General features: G+C 38.1%; 1 protein-coding gene across 3 annotated transcripts in view; it reads right to left on the bottom strand.

The window, feature by feature from the left end:
* QKI (QKI, KH domain containing RNA binding) overlaps positions 1-15,556 on the bottom strand; it is a gene marked incomplete at both ends in the record, with an annotated part of 145,781 nt that overhangs the window by 103,876 nt on the left and 26,349 nt on the right. For all 3 annotated transcript variants that reach the window (XM_080700643.1, XM_080700645.1, XM_080700644.1), the window contains one exon: positions 7,367-7,509. In XM_080700643.1, coding sequence (XP_080556769.1) covers positions 7,367-7,509 — 143 coding nt within the window. The remainder of the gene's footprint in view (positions 1-7,366; positions 7,510-15,556) is intronic.

Raw genomic sequence — 15,556 nt, 5'->3', positions numbered from 1 at the left:
TAGAAAAACAAAAGCAAAAGTAGTTTTTAATCAAGACTTCGAAAGGCTTCTGGTTAATCCTCCAAATACTGTAAGAAAGCTGTAATAGTTGAAGACACAAAGACATCTAGTTGTATTGAACCTACTTTTCTGATAATCCCTTCCAAACAAAAGCCAGTTCCGTAACAAATTTCAGGTAACAATTTTGAAAAACAGCAAACTACTAAATAACTCTACACTAACTTAGAAGCTCTAACTAGCTAAACGGTGCTTGGGCAATCCAGAAAAAAATAAAAATAAACAAAATTTACAACTCCTATTCCACCGTTAAAATAGACTGTTATAGGCTGAATCTGTATCTCAACTGCTTGGGACCAGAAATGTTTCAGATTAACTATATGAGAATTCTAACTGGAAAAATCTGAAATTCAAAACGTTCTGAAACCCAAAACTCATACTAAAAAGGTTTGGGATTTCAGAACATTTGGGGTTTTCTGATTAGGAGTGTGTAAGAAAGACTATAGAGTACCGTAACGTTACAGACCTATATTGTTATTGTTGTTAGGTTGGATCCTACAAACTGAAAAATATATATATTTTAAAAGGCATTTATCTGTCTTACAAGCCTTCTCACAATATGTCATAAGGACCTGGACAAAGATATGCTTTCTAGGACATTATTCAAAATAAATCCCATTTTAAAAACATCAAAAAATCAGAGTTACAACATAAAATTCTTAGAAAAACTCATTACAATGTAATCATCAAATCATGCCCCAAACAAATAATTTAGGATCCTAATCTGTTCAAGTACATAAAGGATGACTAATATCCACGTTAGCAAGCTCTTACGAAGATCTGGAACTTACCTATTACTGTGGCTGATCCTATAAAACAATTTCTTTTATTTTTTTTAATGTTACTGGGGATTGGACTCAAGAGGCATTTTATCTATGAGCTACATAGTCGAACCTATTTATTTATTCATTTTTAATTTATTTATGTAAAAACAGGGTCTCACTAAATTGTTGAGGGCATTTCTAAGTTTTGAAGTTGGCCTCAAAACTACAATTTCCCTGTTTCAGCCTACCAAGTAGTGAGATCACAGGTACGTGCCACACCATGCCTGGCTGAAACAATTTCTAATAACTCAAAATTCATAAGCAAACTTATTGACAAAATTAGTGCCAATTTACTTTTAAAAACAATTTTACTTATATAAATTAGATTTAATAGCACTTATATACCTTTCTAAGATTTTTTTTGTTTTGATTTGGTTTGGTTTGGGGTACTGAAGACTGAACCCAAGGGCATTCTACCTCCTAGCTATATTTTAGCCTTATTTTATTTCTAATGTTTTTATTCTGAGACAGGGTCTAGCTATATGGCTGAAGGTGTCACTAAATTACTGAGGCTGGACTCGAATCTGCAATCTTCCTGTCTCAGCCTCCCAAGACTGTGTTGGGCATGTACCACTGCACCAGGCAAGTCCTTCATAACTTAACCAGGCAGACTCCCAGTCTGATGGTCCAAATATAACTTAACTTTATTCATGTCTGTTGTTTTATCAACATATGTATGATAAGTTCTCCCAAATAAAATGTTTGCTTAACACAATATCTTCTTTCATAAGACTGTGAATTCCTTTAAGAATAAAATAATTTTCCTCATTCATGATTACACCATCACACACATCATAGTGTTTACTCCGATGAAGACCAGACATTTGTTACTTTTTTTTCCCCTGCTCCAAGTCTGAAGTGGACCTTATAACTTTATAGACAAAGAAACCGATTCCTAAACACTGACATATTAGCAAAGCCGTGACATAATCTCAATTACTTTGCAGTGCAGTGAATATTTGTTGCAGCCCCCACCCCTTCTTACTATGGATGAAGTGACTTGACATGGCTTAATGCAAGGTTTCGCAGCCTCAGCACCACTGACATTTCAGGCTACATTAATCCTTTGTCATGGCAGGCATCCTGTGCACTGCAGGACATTTACCAGCATCCCTGGTCTCCACCTGCTATGTGCCAGGAGTACCCCTTTCTCTCAAGTTTTGCCAGCCAAGAGTGTCTAGTAAACTCACAATGTCCCTGAAAACAGATCACAGTGGAGAACCCCTGAGACAAAGGAGTATTTACGGATGGGAGGAGAACAGAGGCCTTACATACATTTAGGACATTTTGCTTGGCTACGGCGTTCCAGTAATGCTGCGAGAAGAGTATGCCCGAGTAGCCACTGCCCCTGCAGCCTGGGCCCAACAGGAACATTTTATAAACGCAGCAGATCTAAACCCACCACAGCTAGCCTAGGTCAATCTAGAGTTAGCTTCTATCCACAGAATCTTAAGAGTATCAAGGTAAGTGTTTACTATCTTAAGTTCTTGAATGTTAGGTTTTTGGGGTTTTTTTTTGGGGGGGGGGTTTGTTTGTTTGTTGGTGGTGGTACTGGGGTTCCTGGAAGCCCTTCTACCTCCGGGCTACACTCCCAGACCTATTTTATATTTGGAAACAGGGTGTCTTAAGCCAGCACAGCTGGCTTCGAACCTGCGTGATCCTCCTGTCTCCGCCTCCCAAGCGCAGGGATGACAAGCGTGCCCACCACGCTCGGCTGAATGTTAGGGTATTTTACTGTAGAGCATTACTGAAGCAAACGCTGACAAATTCAGACATAGAGGGGTAAGCCAGGACTCAAATCTGGTCTTGCCTCACTCAAAATGCCACTGTCCCTTAACTCTATTAGAGTTTTTCCCAACTGAATAGTCCCACTGTGCTTGGTTAACAAAAGTGTGCTTTATTAAGTATATATAAGTAAATATGAATTTTATAAAAAGCTTTAATACATTTCAATAGGCTATTCATAGGATCTTCTTGTTCCCATCTCAGTGGATGCCTCAGAAGTGGATGGCTCAGAAACATCATGAAGGGCACCATGCAGCACTGCCTTCAATGTTTCCACGCTAAGACTCCATTTGTACCAGTGCCAGACTCTACACAGTCACACCCAAAACACTACTCTGGGCTGGAGATGCAGCGGCTCAGCAGTAAGAGCTCTTACCTAGCATGTACCGGCCCTGGGTTCAATCCCCAACATCACAGAACAACAGAAAACAAAGTACTGCCTTCAACTTAATGCTGCCTTCTAGAAGTAGCCATTTGCAAATACAAAAATAAAAAAATTGTTTTAAACTCTTTTTGTTGTTGTTGTTTTTGGTCCTGGGGATTGAATCGAGGGGCATTCTACCTCCAAGCTACACCCCCAGAACTATCTTATATTCTTTTTGAAACAGGGTCTCACCAAGTAGCTGAGGCTGAACCCAGATCCTCCGGTCTCCACCTCCCAAGTATTGGGATTACAAATGTGAGCCAGCACACCGGCTTTAAATCTCACATTTGAAAAGAATGCATTTCATATGAATACAAACAACAAATATTTACATCTACCATTCACCAGACACTGTTCTCAACACTGGACATAAGAGCACTGGGGAAAAACAATCCCTACTTTCATGGTGGAGCTTATATTCTGGTTAATATTTATTAAGTATATCAAGTATTTTCTAATCAAGACATTTTCCAAATGACTTATATATACTAACTCATTTAGTCTTCACTAACCTGTGAGAAACTTAGTATCTCCCCATCACAGATTTGAAGAAACTAAGACTCAGGAATAACAAATAATTTTCCCAGAGTCACAAAACAAGTACCAGAGCGAGCCAAGAGCTGGTGTCTAGATTCACACTTTGACTGTCATAGCATACTGCCCCACCGAAGCTTTCATAATAGAAACATTTTTGTCAAACAGGACTAACTCACTTCACACAAATGAGAGGAAGGGGAGCATATGGAATGATTTCTAAGACATAGCAAAGTGAGAAAGGAAGGGCAAGAAGAGTATATATGTTTAATGAGGTCATTATTCAAAATTCTGAAAATCTTTCCCCACAGTGCTAAATCTGACAATCTCCCCTAGTCTCACTGTTTAATACTATTTACATTTTAAGTACAATAAACTTCCTTGTATATATACAGCACAGTTATTATTCAGTATGAATTAATCTAAAAGAAGAAAACTTTAGAAATTGCATATAGTAACTATTGCTAAACTTAAATTCTTCTAATAAAAATTCAAAATTAAGGTATTAAAAATTATCTGGACCATCAAAATTGCCTTATATTTCTACAAATTACAACTAAACTCTAATTTTTAAAGTTTCATTATAAATGACATTTTGGGGAGCCAAAAGGGCCATCCAAAATTCAGACCTCCACCTGCCTACCACTTGTCACCCCACATCTGAAGGTCTGCCTTCAAACTTCATACTCTATATCAGAACTGGTGAATCTCACCTTTCCCAAATCTGTTCCCCAGTGAGTCAGTCTTTCCATCTCAGGAACTGGCAACTGCCAAACTCCAACGGACCCAAATCTTGGGCCTTTTCTGCGCACTCGTATCCATTCTATCAGCAAATCCCATCAATTTTAACTCAAAAATCTATGCAGAATTCAAGCATTTCTTAACTCTTCTAGTTCAAGTCCTCTCTCTCACCTCCTAAATGGTCTCCCCGCTTCCTCCACTGAACCAGTGTGTCCATCCACACATCATCCAGGACTCAATCAAAAACCCAGTCCGCACACATCACTCCCAGGTTCAAACATTTGAGTGATTTCTATAGTATCCAGAATTCCTACCTGACCACAGACACTGCAGATAAGGTTTGGCTGCTAAGCCTCCAATCTCACATCTCAGGGCCCCCCAACCCCATGCCCCACTATCATGCCAGCATTGTCACCTTGCTGTTCACTCTGCCTGGAGTAAAACACCCACACACACTGTGAACTTCATGCCTTCTTCCCCAACAATGTTTTTGCTGTTCTTGTCTCCACTGTCATCATTAGAAGTTAACCCCTAGCTGGGTATGGTGGCGCACACTTGTAATCCCAGCGCTTGGGAGGCTGAGACAGGAGGATCGCACAGGTTCGAAGCCAGCCTCAGCTACTTAGTGAGGCTCTCGGCAACTTAGTGAGACACTGTTTCCAGGTAAAGTACAAAATAGGTCTGGGAGTATAACCCAGAGGTAGAAAGCCCTGGGTTCCATTCCCAGTACCACCAAAAAAAAAAAAAAAAAAAGTTAACCCCTAAAAAGGAAACACCCCTCCCTCCCAGAATCACTGTCCATCTGTTTATCCACCTTATGTTTCCTCACAGCACTGTAAATACCTAAGAGTACTCATTTGCTTAATGTCTGTATCTGACCCTGAAATGTCTTTCCACATTAGCAGAGGCACTGTTTATTTCACCAGTTTATCCACCTCCTGAAACAATACCTGGTAAAATGTCAATGTGAATGAGTACCTTACCTACTAGCCTGGCTCAGTCTTAAGTAAATTTACTCCAGTGATTCTAAGACTTAGAAACGCATCAAAATCATCTACAGGATTTGATAAAGGCCAGATTAAGGCTGAGGTGTAGCTCAATGGTAGAGTGCCAGCCTAGCATGTATGAGGCCCTGGGTTCTATCTCCAGCACAAGGGGAGTGGATACTGGGTCTCAGTTTCCAATTTAACTAGACTGGAATGGGGCTAGAACACTTACAAGTTTCCAGAAGTTGTGGATACTACAGTCCAGGGACCCCATTTTGGAAACCAAGGATCTATTATATAATGTTTAGCTCTAATACACACGTCAGGGACACTAGCTGAACATAACAGGTCATGACTAGCAAAAGTTAAAAAACTGTATAAAACAAATCTTTTAAGTAATACAGTGTAAATACTCTTCCTGAATACAACTTTGCCCGGGAGTGGTGGTGCACACCTGTAATTTCAGTACTTGGGAGACTGGGACAGGATGATCACGAGTTTGAGGTCAGCCTCAATTTAATGAGGCTTATTAGCAACTCAGTGAGACCCTGCTTAAAAAATAAATAAAATGGGTTTGGGGTATTGCACACAGGTAGAACATTCCTGGGTTCAAGTCCTAGTAATTAACACACACACACAAAGACAGAGATGGAACCAGACAGATAAAGGTTATACTCTACCATCGCCTGATGGTCTTAATAGATTCTGTTAATGACTACTGCTCAAACTTCATCCTTCAGGGTTTAAACAAGCAGATGAGAAAGTTGGTGGCCTTTAGGGTAGACATTGCAATACCAAAGAGTGGTCCCTCCACTGAGACAGCTGCCCCAAATCACAACTTCCCATCTCAAAAAAAAAAAAAAATCCCAACACCATGGGCAGGCTTACAGTGGACATATCTAGCTTACAACATATAACTTCACTTCCCTCCCTAGTCATGGTAGAGTGGGCCAAATGTACTCTCTTCAGGAGTTTAAAATCTAAAGATTAAGTCCAGGTGGCAGTGATGGCAAGCTATGTGAAGAGCAAGACTCTCCAGAAAAGTCCATGAACTCCTGCCAGTGAAGATCAAGGGATCCCAGCGTGCCTGCCTTTGGTGAGGTGTGGTTTCCAGCTTCCAGATTCCTTTGAATCTCTCTCTACATTGCCCAATAATCTTCCAACAGACTCTTCTTTTTACTACATTATCCAGAACTGTTTGTACAGTGAAACCAACACTACTTATAAAAACAATGTACAAGCTTTAAAGACAATTGTCCCGAATATGCAAACTGTGAAACATCAAAGCCTTTTCCCATTAATCCAACTTAAAGACATTTATTCCCCATCTGCAGACTACTATTCTGTCCATATAACTAATGAATCATAGAGAACAACGTTTTATGTTATAATACCAATTCCTTCTTCCATCAGTTTTTTTTAAAAAGTCTTCTGATGCCAGGCGTGGTGGTGCATGCTTTTTTTTTTGGAAGGCTTAGACAGCAGGATTGTGGTTCGCGGACAGCCTCAGCTACTTAGTGAGGCCCTTTGCAATTTAGACCCTATTTCAAAATAAAGAATAAAAAATAGGGCTGGGGCTGTAGCTCAGAGGTCGAATGCCCCTGGGTTCTGTTCCTAGACCCGAAAAAAAAACAAAAACTTTAGAGCTGAAAATAATCTTACAATATAACACCCTCATTTTCAGAAAGGATGATGGACCCAAACTGTGACTACTCTGCAGTAAGAGTAGAGTTTCTTGTCAACACTCAGGCTGAAGCTCCTCCCTGGCTTTGTTTTCATATGCAAAATAGTTCAGAGCATTTCTAAAGATGACATAGCAGCAATCAAATGAAAACACACTTAAAAAGATACTTTTAAAATCACCCAAGCCAAATCATTCACACTTTCTGTACCTCACATGAACTTCTTTATTAAATGCAACTGGTAATGCTTATATATTTACCACCAAATCTCTCTCTTCCCATAGTATGTAAAGCAGGAAAAAAAAACTGAATGAAACAACAAAATATACTTACATCTGGGTATTCTTTGACAGGCACATAAAGTTTCTCTTGTAACTGAACAATAGGTCCCACAGCATCAGGCAACTCTGCACTCCTTTTCTCTGTACTGCCATTTAATGTGTCATTGTACATGTCTTTCCGTACTCTGCTAATTTCTGTTAAAAGTAAAAATTTTAAATGTGTTAGACACACACAAAAAATTATTTTTGCTAGTCCAAGAGGGGTAGGGGAGGAAGGCAGGGGAAGATATAATTGTTAAAACCCCAATGAAATAATTTTTTTACCTATTCTCATTCTCTGGATTAAGCCCATGTTTAACAGACTGGTAAGTCTTCATGAATTTCTACCACAAATCAAATTTATACCAACCAAATAACTTCAGACACCAAGCTCTTCACCAGTATGAAATAAACATATTTTGCCTAATTTTTCCATGCTTAAACAGGCCAGCCATTCCAAATGATATTCAGTCAAATAACTATCATATGAATGCTCATCAAACAAAGCCAACACGGAAGGCTCTTTTCTACTTCAAAACTAATCTGAATGAAGCCCGGTGTGGTGGTGCATGCTGTAATCCCAGCATTTGGGAGACTGAGACAGGAGGATCCGGGTTCAGACCAGCCTCAGCTACTACTTAAGTGAGGCACTTTGCAACTCAGTGAGACGCTGTTTCATAATAAAGAATAAAAAATAGGGCTGGGTGTGTTGCTTGGAGGTATAATGCCCCTGGGGTTCCATTTGCAGTATTGAGGGGGAAAAAAAAAAAACCTAATCTTAATGAGATTTAAACTGAACCACTTTGTTATTTTAGACTATTTATTTATTTATTTATTTATTTATTTATTGGTACTGGGGGTGGAACCCAGAGGCATTCTACCTCTGAGCTACAACCCCTCCCCCTTTATTTTAAATTTTGAAACAGGGTCTCACTGAGTTGCAAAGGGCCTAAGTAGCTGAGCCTGTCTGTGAACCTTGATCCTCCTGTCTCAGCCTCCCAAATGCTGGGATTACAAGCATGCACCGCCACACCTGGCTGACATCTTTGGAATACTCTGAGAAGTTCAACAGACAATAGATTGCAAGTTGAGCAGAAGTCTGAGTTTGATACACAAAGTTTAGTAGTTAAGGCTGTGAAAAAAGATGCCTTAGAAAAGATGAAGGAAGGACTTGAGGAAACAAAGTCTAAACCAAGAAGAAATGAAGTCGAAAATAAAACAAGAGAGTTGTCACAAAAGCTAAGGGGATCCACCGTGTCAAATACTACAGAAATATAAGGTGAAGACCAAAGATGATACCCTGGATTTAATGACTAAATTATTGATGGTCAAAGATTCAAGAAAAAGATGGTACTGGAAATCAAACTACACTAAATGAATAAATAACACATGAGAAAAAAGTTAGAGATACCTAAAATAAATGACTTTTAATTAAAAAAAAAACTGTTACAGCTCCCAGGTATAAATATATTCCAAGGTATAAAACATACCACCTCCAAGTGGGATGCTGGATCAATGGGGGAGAGGGGATGGTGCAAATGGGGGAGGGACACTGACTAAAAATAAGGGGTGATGGAATCACCCAAGGGAATACAGAGCCTGGGAGTACGCTAGTCCTTCCCTAAGTGCTGAGTTTAGGTGGCTTTCATCTGTGAAGCACAGCAATGCCTCATTAACTACTATATTGTACATGTTTTTGTTGTATCAAATACTACAACAATAATGATCAAATGTCCACCCTCCCCACCTGCACATGACCATCAACCTATAGCAGTGGTTCAGAGAATTAAAATTCAGAAGCAGCCTCATAAATATTTGGAAAGTTCTAAAATTCACATACCCCAATTTTTCCAAGACCTCTCCCCACCCCTTTTTATTTTTTGAAACAAGGTTGTAGAAGGTTGCCAAGAGTCTCACCACACTCTAGAGGTTTTCCTTGAACCTGATTATCCTGTTTTAGCCTCCCAAGTACCAGGATTACAGGCACGCACCACCATAGCCCCCAAGAACCTTTTATAGCGTAAAAACCCATGTAATATTTCATGATAACAGATGAGTGCACTGACTAAGGCCTTCATACTTCTGGTCTCAAACTCTCCACTATGTAATGAAAAGGATATCTTTACTTCCTTGGCAAGCACACAACATTGCTGACATTTTGCTGCTGGTGCTAGAACAAGTCTCTACCATTCTACATTTTCATAATTTTTTACATACCAGCAAATTACACTTTCACAGAACACATAATTCACTAGCCTGAATACCAAATACAGGTATACCTTACCAACCATTTGATAAAATAACAGCCTACAGAGGATCCACCAATTTGGTAGAGAATCATCCATTTTGGAATCTACAGGTTATGTCATCAATTGAGAAAATTTATTTCTCAACTTTTAGGAAAATTCACTTTTATAGCATTTAGGCTCCTTCCATTTTCCTTCCTTACTTAAATATTCAATGAATTTTTTCGTATTTCATTATGCAAAAAACTAGTTTAGGCCTGAAAACTTGTGGTTACACTTCTTTTCCAAATGAAAGCTCAACTTATAGACAATTCTGCTCCTAAGAGGAAAATCAGCCACTACAAAGTTCTACTTTTTATCACTTCCTAATATTATATCCTATACCTTAGGCTGTCTGTCTTCTCATTCACCCAAATATAAGTGAACTAAAAGGTATAAAGGACCATTCTTCTGTTGTCCTGTTTCATAAGCCTCAGCTCATTTTTCCTTTGGCTTCTGCACTACCATCACTTTTTCATTGTATGTTAATTACTCGACAGGCAGCCCACCCTGTTTCCTTTGTTTGTGCATCTCAATTACTCTATAAACTACCAGATCAATGACTCCATGTTAAACTAGAAAGAATATCAGAATTAGGACAAGATGAAATATCAGATGATACATATAGGAGGTGAAATCTAAGTTATAAAATCAAGCAATATTATTCCAAAATGAAAAATCAGAAAGACAGCTACCAATGTTGCGAGACTAGGTAGAGGAAATACACCCCTATATTACTTTTTGGCCTGGACTTTTTTCAACAAATTTAATCTAAGAAAATAAAATATGAACTATATTTCCTAGCTCGATCACAAATAACAAAATCATTAGTGATATGCAAATACAAAAATGCATTAAAAGTATTTTCAGACTTGCCATAACTGAATTAAAAGAAGACTTAAGACACTAAAAAGATTTTCACATAAAACATGTCTTATGTTGCAGCAGATAAATACAGTTGCTCAACAGGCTATCCTAATGTTATAGAGATATTTTACTTGCATATCCATCTTCCTTTTGTATCAGCACTATTTAAAAAATTTTTAATTGTTTTATCATTATAATACAGTTGGAGCTAAAATACATAAAGGAATAAAAAGGTAACAATGCCATTTGAACATAATGGCCTCATTTATACACTTAACACTTTCCACTGATTTACTCAGTAAATGACGAGCCAACCACTTATAAACACATATATGCTTTGATATGTATATAGATCTTAAATTAAGATGATCGCTCTTATCATTTCAATGAGTCAATGGGTCTATTATTTTCTCTGCAATTCATCCCTTGCTAGACATTAACAAACACAAAGTAAGATTTAAGTTATTTTGGGTGTTAACAAACTACTAGTTTTTATTTATGATACTTATTAAATTTTAAAACAATAATATTAGGAGTATACTTATACCTGAAGAACAACCATCTCTTCATAAAGAGATGGCTCTTAGGTACTCTTTATGCATTTAGGAATTAACGAAGAGCTCTTCAATAAGAAAGCTTTTAATTCAGACTTTATTAAATACAGGAAAAGTGTAAAGTTATTCTGAGTGGAGAAAACTCATAAAATACCACCTCACAGTGCAAACAGATTTAAAAGCAACTTACTACAAAGTATACTACTTAGTAGACTATGTTTTGCTTACCCTAACAACTAAATAAATTAAACCTGACTTAATTTTGAGCCAACTGATTACAAACTGGTAAAAAAAAAAAAAAGCACCATTTAGTATCTTTGTAGATGGGACCTTATTTGTACTCTGCACTTCATTACTGTATATACATAAAGAAAAACTATGAAATCAAATACAACTTCATAACACTTCTTTATATTGCCAAAATTAAAAATTGTGCAGAATTGTGGTAAGACTCACACCCAAAAACATGAAGCAATAAAGATCTAACATTTGTCTTCCTGTCAACTCTCAGTATTAGTTCTGCACAATAGAAGGTATTTAATAGTAAACTGCACATAGTACATTTCTAGAAAGGCTCATTCATAGGTTACCAAAAAAAAAGTGTGCATATGATCAAACTTACACTTAAGTATCTGTATGAACAAAAGACATCACAACCATTAGTAACCATCTCTGGGAGATGGACTTACAGGAAATATTTGGCTTTCACTTTATGACATGAGTTTATTTACTTTTGGTTTGAGGGACTGAACCCAGGAGTACTCTACCTAAGCTATACTCTAATACATATTTTATTTTTCATTTTATTTTTTAAATTATTTTTATTTTTATTGGTATATTATAATTCATACATCATATTAGGGTAAAAAAAAAACTCGTGTGTACATACATGTACACATCACCGATTTAACCCCTACCCAATTCCCACTCCATTCTCTCCCCATCCCTCCTTCCCTTCCTTGACTTAGTGGTTGGCTTCCATATGTTTAAGTACATTGTGTGTTTTAGAGAATCCCCCCCCATCTCCTCATTTAGGTTGTCTTGTTTGCTCCCCTGTAAGATTTCCTTTTTCATCTAGAGTTTCTCCTATGACCCATTTGTCCTTAGCTTTCATATATTAGGGAAAGCATCTTTGTAGAGACTTTTCTGTGGACTAACTCTAGTTCTAGACTTATGAAGTGACAATGCTGAGTGAATAAGACACTGACGGTAAACACAGAAGGTTAAAAAAGCCATTTAAAAATAAAAAACAAAAGAGAACACAGCTCGTTGGGAGGCAAGAGGCGGAAGATCTGACTTGGAGGCCAACCTCGGCAACAAGGAGACCATGTTTCAAAGAAAGAACAAAGCAGAAAAAGCATTTTTTAAAATGAATTTAACAGCAATTTTTAAACTGGGATGGGCAGCTCTCCCCATTTATTTGTGTACACACACACACACACACACACACACACACACACACACACACACACACTGCACCCAGGGCATTCTACTTCTAAGCTCTACTCCCACAGCCCTATTTTTGACTTGTTGAAGGTGTCACTGTTTGCTGAAGCTAACCTCAATCCTCCTGTCTCTGCCTCCTAAGTACTGGGATGACTGGTGTGCACCACCCTAGCTGAGAGTTTCTCAAATTTACTTAATTCAACAAATTAGTTACTTTTAAACCTGATTTTTTTTTTTTTTTTTTTTGTGGGTGGTACTGGGGTTCCTGGAAACCTTTCTACGCAGGGCTACACTCCCAGACCTATTTTATATTTTTTTATTTGGAAACAGGGTCTCTTAAACCAGCACGGCTGGCTTCGAACCTGCACTATCCTCCTGTCTCCACCTCCCAAGCACGGGGATTACAAGTGTGTGCCACCACGCCTGGCTTAAACCTGATTTTTAATGATTAATATCAAGTACAATTTCTTCAAAAATGTTGTTCATTTAGTTCCTTAGAATACTCAAAGAAAACCAGTTCTTCTCTTTATGAAATATCGACTGTATTAAATTTTAAATCTTAGGTGAAAAACAAGTAAAAGAAATTACCACTGAGTATCAGAGGGTGTCAGAACAACACAAGATCTGACTCAGGGTAAAGTGTAGCATGTCTGAGAACATAAACCTCCCATGTTGGGGATGGAACCTGGGGCACTCCACCTATGAGCTATACTGCCAGCCCTATTCTTTAGTCTTTATTTTGAAACAGGGTCTCACTGAGCTTCAAGTAGCTAAGGCGGGCCATGAACTGTGATACTCCTGCCTCAGTCTCCTGAATGCTGGGATTGCGAGCTTGTGCCACCACACCTGGCGAGAACCTTCAAGTTTTTATTAGCCATTTCTTTCCTATAAACTCACAGCAGTGGACACAGGTCCCAAAACACCAAGACTGTAAAAATATACTCTTAAGAGCCTTTAAACTTTTAATCATCCAAACATAAATTTTTCAAAAACAAATACTTTTCTTAGAAAATTTTAACTTATATAAATGGTAGTAATAAATTATGAGATCACACTGATATAAATAATTAAGTAAAAAGATACATCATTGTTACAAAATTCCAATTAATAAAATGTAAAGTAAAAATGGAATCAGAAAGTCACTATTAGAAATCTACCACAGGCAGCCGGGCATGGTGGTGCATGCTTGTAATCCCTGCACTTTGTGGGATGGAGACAGGTGGATGGCGCAGGTTCTAAGCCAGCCTCGTTGGCTTAAGAGACCCTGTTTCCAAATAAAAAAATAGAAATCTACCACAGGCAAAGCATGGTGGCACACGCTTGTAATCCCAGCATTTGGGAGGCTGAGACAAGGACTGCAGGTTCTCCAATAGCCTCAGCTACTTAGTGCTTAGTGAGGCCCTTTGCAACTTAGTGAGACCCTGTTTCAAAATAAAAAATGACAATTAGAGCTGGGGTCACCCATAGGTAGAATGTCCCTGGGTTCCATCCCTTGTACCCCCCCAAAAAAGAAAAGAAATCCACCACAGTAATAATTACTGCAGGCAAAATAATCCAATGGATGCTAAAATAAATGAACAAAAGTATGAGATACAGCCAGGCGTGGTGGCACACGCTCGTAATCCCAGCATTCGGGAGGCGGAAACCCGAGGATCGCGGTTCACAGACAGCCTCAACTACTTAGCGAGGCCATTCACAACTCAGTGAGACTCTGTTTCAAAAATAAAGAGTGAGCCGTGCGTGGTGACACACGCTTGTAATCCCCACGCTTGAGAGGCGGAGACAGGAGGATCACGCAGGTTCGAAGCCAGCCGCGCTGGTTTAAGAGACCCTGTTTCAAAATAAAAATATAAAAAATAGGTCTGGGAGTGTATCCTGAAGGTAGAAGGGCTTCCAGGAACCCCAGTACCACCAAAACAAAAAACAAAAACAAAAAATAAAAAAATAAAGAGTTAAAAAAAAATAGGGCTGGGCATGTGGCTCAGAGGTACAATGCCCCTGGGTTCCATCCCTGGTATCACCAAAAAGAAAGTATGAGATATAGGATATTTATACAGTTTCAGAGTATCTTCCATTAACATGTTATTAATTACAAAGGAAAGAGAGTACTACACTGGAGAAATCTGGCAGACAAACCTTAACCAAAAGATCAAAGCTAAGACACAAACCTCCTTAGCATGACTCGCTTAGATGGACACAGCAGTCTTGTGATTTCCCTGCCAAAAAAATGCACAGCCTCAATCGAATCATGAGAAAACACCAGATGTATTGAAGAACATTCTACAAAATAGTACTTTTCAAAAGCATTAGCTATACAAAAAATAAGAACCAGTCACAGAAAGAGGAAGCTAGAGACATACATACTCCATGCAGTATGGAATCCTAACTGGATCACCAGGAAAAACAGATAAGCAGAAGAACTGGACAGATTTTAATAATGTTTACAGATTACATAACAGGACTGTATCAGTGTTAATCTTCTGGTTCCCAAAATTGTGCAGTGGCTATCTAAGTTGTTCACATCAAACTCTGATTCATTTTTCTACTGTTCTGAGTGTCTAGATTTACTTCAAATTAAAAAATTAAAATTAAGAAGGCTCTAAAGCTTTTTTTGGCCCTTGGAGTTATTTATTTCTTTGAATGGACAAAAGAGTAAGTTGTGGAGGAAAGAGAAAGCCATGAAAATGGCTTATAGTTCATGTGGGGGGGGGTACCTGTTTGCCAGTAAAAATAAGGAAATTAAAATCATTCTAAATAATTTCTTTTGCAGTTTAAATAACATTAAGTTAAAATTTGATTATGTTTGCTTTCTTAAAATAAGCACTCATTACTAGTAACCCAAAGCATACAAGCTTTTTTTGTTAAATATATGTGCTCAATAAATCAGTTACTAGTATCCAAAATTTAAACATACACACACACACACACACACACACACACACACACACACACACACACCAAATAGCCTCTGGAAAACTCTGCCACACACTAGTTTGAGAATGAGAGTGAAAAAGCAGGTCATACCTTAATGATCATGAAGATGGTGTGACC

The sequence above is a fragment of the Muscardinus avellanarius genome (assembly GCF_963383645.1).
Source record: "Muscardinus avellanarius genome assembly, chromosome: 8".
Taxonomy (NCBI): domain Eukaryota; kingdom Metazoa; phylum Chordata; class Mammalia; order Rodentia; family Gliridae; genus Muscardinus; species Muscardinus avellanarius.
This window is presented reverse-complemented; position numbering and strand designations above follow the sequence as displayed.